This window comes from Aphanomyces invadans (genome assembly GCF_000520115.1).
Source record: "Aphanomyces invadans strain NJM9701 unplaced genomic scaffold supercont1.19, whole genome shotgun sequence".
NCBI classification, from domain to species: domain Eukaryota; phylum Oomycota; class Saprolegniomycetes; order Saprolegniales; family Verrucalvaceae; genus Aphanomyces; species Aphanomyces invadans.
In genome coordinates, this window is record NW_008580164.1 from 935,208 (window position 1) to 939,795 (window position 4,588).

Genomic DNA, 4,588 nt, shown 5'->3' on the forward strand with positions numbered 1-4,588 from the left:
TTGCACAAGAGAAAGTACCAGCGGCCAATCGTCGACACGCAGCTACATATCGTTCAACAACGCCGTGACCGCACGGAACACGAGGTGGATGATGACTTCAATTGTGCCATTGGTCCAGGGGCTGTAAGCCGTCGTAATGTGGTGGTGCGCACCGACCATTTTACGAATCTTCTCGATGACTTCGTTTTTGAAGTGTGAACCGCCGTCGGTGACCCAAGTGTCGACGCATCCATACAACGTGAACCAGGACATTAACGCTGTTTGCCGTCGCACTCACGTCGGCAGTTTCGGAGGCATGCAGGTGGACAAATCCGCTCATGTCATCCTAGTTAACCAGTACGAATGCGGTCCCGTTCTTCGACTTCGGCATCGTCAACCAGTCAAAGTGGATCAACTCATTGGGTTTTTGAGCGTGCAATGCTGATCCCAACGGACGGGGTTCCATGTCACCGTCGACTTGCAGGCACTGTAGACAAGCCCGGACAAACGTGTCAACATCTTGAGCCAGGGACTTCCACACGAACTTGTCGGACACAGTCTGAGTTGTCGCGGCGATTCGACGATGGCCAGCAGGGCCTTGATGGGCAATGACGCACAACCGCTGTTGCAGGTCCACTGCACTGTCTGGGATCCAAATTCGACCCTTTTCGTCCATGTGAAAGGATTCTTCTTCGTTCCACACAACGCCGGTCGGTGTACTCTTCCCCCCTTCAATGGCAGATGTCTGGGCAGCCAAAATCGAGGCCGCCGTAGGCCATTCGATATCCGCTCGTTGCAACGGAGACACCACGTGCACGAGTTTACGAACATGCGACACCGGCGGAGCTGGTAGAGTAGAGCCCCATCGACTCAGTAAATATCCCCTCACATTCACGTCGCTCGGGAGACACTCAATCGTGCACGGGAAAGTGGACATGATCAACGCCCAACGCTCAAGCTTGTCGGCGTGGTACTTTGCGAGATTGCCCTTCGAATCCGACGGATTGAACATGTACACCAGATTGCGGTGTTCCGTGAACAAACGGAATGCACCTGGACGGACGATCAGGTAGTCAAGGTGCTTGCACGACTCCACGACGGCGTAGGCCTCTTTCTCGACAATCGGCCATCTAGCACTGGCGCCTGCAAATGTGCCACTGATAAACGCGAGCGGTTGATGCCGTTGGTCTTCGAGAGGCAAGGACAGGTCTTCCACAGGAACTTGAGTGGCGAACGCACCCCAAAACATATCGCTTACGTCCGTGAAAACACAAATTCCATGTCTTCCCGTGGGTGCGCCAACAGTACAACATTCACCAGCGCTTGCTTCATGTCGTCGAAGCGCTTGTCATGATCACTCGACCAGCCGACCGCACTACGCGCCAGGGCAGTTTTCTTCGAGCTTCCAGCCAGCTTTGGGCCACGTCCAACAAACGGCGCAAAGGGTCCACCAGCTTGTTGTAATTGGGGATACTGGCACGCATCCAGTTAGTGGCGCAGACAAACTGTTGTAGATCGGCACCAGTCGTCGGAGGCGAAAGGTCGACGAAGTCTTGGGTGCGACTGGGGGAATTCGTAACGCCGGACGCCGAAATGATTTTACTGCACCATTCCGCTTCTCGGAGAAAGAAGTGTCACTATTTGGGGTTTAGCTTCAAGCCGAACTGAGCACACGTGGGCAGCACTCGGTCGAGAGGTCTAGCAGTTCCGAGACATTCTTGGACGATCCGAGGAGGTCGTCAAGCCACGCGAGCAGGCCACGGAACAATTCGTCCCCAAACTTAAGGGGCACGACTGACTGGTAGGAGGCCACCGCGCCGGTCTGGCCCGTCAAGACACGTGTCGGCGTGTACACGCCGAAGGGGGGTCATAAAGGAGAAATACTCCTGCGACTCGGGATGCAGCGGCAACTGCCAGTATCCCTTCGTCCAGTCGAGGGTAAAATACGTCGTATTGCCCACGAGACACACCATGGCAATGTCGAAATTGGGCATCACCCATGGCATCGGCTCAGTGCACGCGTTGATCGGACGACTGTCGATCGTCATCCGCAGCCCCCGACTCCTTTTTTGGCACGATTCTTGGTGCCGCGGCCCATGTCGCCAGATTGTTGGCGTAAACCATGCCATTCGATAGCAGTGCCTCTACATCATATGCTCGCGTATGTATGCCAGATGCGCCGGAGGATAACGCCGCATACCACACTTGACCGGTTTCGATTTCGGCTTGATGCGCACCTTGAGCGGCTCCACTTTGACAGGTGGGTCGTTTCCAAGGTCGACGCGGAAGACTTCGGCATGTTTTGACAGCAGAGCCTTGAGCCCTTCCACATCATCGCCGGTCAATCCACATGACTCCACTTCGGCGACCTTTGACATCAGCACCGCAAACACTTCGTCCCGCATCTTTTTGCGCTGTTCTTCGTCGGTAGCAACCGCGACTTCAGGCGTGGCGCACTCCATGCCGTCGCCGTCAGCGAGCACCGGCTCGTCGGCACCGCCTCTTGACGTCGTCATACGCTGAAGTTTAGACATGCCATGGACAGGTGGCTCGTCATTGACTGAAACATCCCACTCGGTGTTCTTCTGTCATGCTCCGGCGAGCAAAGCGTCCACGGAGAATCCGAGCAATTCCATAACAGGGCGACTAATGATCAGGTCGATCTCCGGCGACGTGTCATCGATCCAGCAGTGGAGACCACGTAACATCAACGGTCGGTACGTCGTCCCTAGCACGACCACACAAAATTTGACGCTTCGCTTCATCCACAGCGGCTCTGCCTTAACGCCATACGGGTAGACCAGCCGAGCCGTTCATGCTTCGTGACCGTCACGCTTGCGCCCTTCACAGCCAACACGACAACGACGTCGTGCGTAACAACGTTTACGTCGGCACCCGTGTCCAAGAGGACGTTTTCGACCGAACGAGCGCTTCTACCGTAGCGCCACAATTGGTCGGCAGACGAGTGGACTTGTCGCCTAGGACAGAAATCCCGTCACACCACTTCTTGAGTTGAGCTTCGAGTAGACGATCCGCCTCGCCAGGCGCCACCTTTGGACACTCCGCGACGCGATGGCTAGTGTCTCCACATTTCAGGCAGCCAATCTTCTTTCTTGCTAGTTTATCTTCCTTGGACTTGCCATCGTCCGTTTTCGCCGGGGAGACACCCTTTTCATCCGTTTTATCGCCGCCACCGCTGACGCTGCCACCGCTGCTGGCGCCATTCTTCGAGCCGCCCTTCGGATAATGGCCTTTCAGAGGGGCCACCGGAGCTTGCAGTTCCTCGACACCTACGTAGAGTTGGAAACCCGCAGCAAAGTGGCGCAGCCAGTTCACAAAACGAAAAACATCGTTTTTCAACCCCTTGTTTCGTTGGAGTTGTAACGTTACGTAACTGCTTTTGCACAGCAGTCTTGGGGCTTCTGGCTTGATAGCCTTCGTCATGACTTCGACCACAACTTTGGGCTCCTGCGTTAGCACCCATTCTTGGTGGTCTTGTTCCAGCACACGCATGAGGTCGTCCAGCATCCGACCGGCACGAGACTCAGTGCCCAGTATCTTCATGTCGAATCGGATGGCGGCCGCCAGGCTCTTTTTCAGAACGTCCAAGTCTTGGGGTTCTTCTTCGAGCGCCGCGTTGAACCACGCAATCCATTCTGCTTCCGTGCCGGCATTGTGATCCTTGTTCAAATCGAACAGGACAATGCGCCGCTTAGAAAACGGGTCCATACACGCACTGACAGACATAGCAAACGTACGCGAAACGACACATTGCATCGCGTTAATTTGCGACAAGTACATCTGGTACTCGCGCATATAAACACGTCGTTCCGCCTTCGTCGAACCCTTGAAGGTCCGAGCTTTCGGGAGAGCTGGCGCGTTCCACACCTGACCGCGGCCGTAACCCGCATCACTTCCCATGTCCACATCGCGTATAGAGCTTGCGAAACTACCCGTTAACTTCGGACCAGCGGTTTCAGCATTGTCATACTGGTCGGCGCCCTCAATTCCAGAACGTGGAACAGCATCTTCCGCTGCGGTGTCGCGGCGGAAGGATACATGGCCCGGTGGTTCTTGGTACGAGGTGGTAAACACGGTGCCACCTCACTGTGGCAGCCATTCGTCAACTGGACGCGGCTGTTGACGTCGAAGGGATCGGAAATGATTCGCAACCTGGCGGCGGACTTGACGGCCACGCGCCTCCTCTACGCGGTCACGCGAACGCGAGCGGGCTTCTTCCCGTTTGGACGCTTCGTCCTCCGACGAACCATTGCGTACCATCCCGTAGTGTCGACTAAACTTGGAGGGAACCAAACGTGACTAAGGATATCTTTACGCGGCTTCCGAACGCGAACCCTTTCAAGACAACAGGCAAATTCAACACTGGTATTCAAGAAGGGACTGCCCTAATGACAACCATTCAGTAACGTAACCACTTCACAGGCTAAGTACTCCTTCAGCGGCAACTTGGTAATTGTATGGAGATGAGCAACCAACCAGACTGCTCGATGCACAAATCCAAACAAGTGGATTTTCCAACGCAGCGGGGCAAACACACGGGAGACCCAGGCTGCCCTGCCACGCAGAACAGCTCCTTAGATATCGTGAG

General features: G+C 55.3%; 1 protein-coding gene across 1 annotated transcript; it reads right to left on the bottom strand.

Moving 5' to 3' along the window:
• Nucleotides 1-2,567: 2,567 nt before the first annotated feature.
• Nucleotides 2,568-3,900, bottom strand: H310_09058 (hypothetical protein; the record flags this gene model as incomplete). The annotated part of the gene is made up of 3 exons (XM_008875020.1): nt 2,568-2,707; nt 2,773-2,912; nt 2,984-3,900. 3 exons carry the CDS (start codon nt 3,898-3,900, stop codon nt 2,568-2,570), a joined length of 1,197 nt encoding a protein of 398 aa, XP_008873242.1.
• Nucleotides 3,901-4,588: the final 688 nt, after the last annotated feature.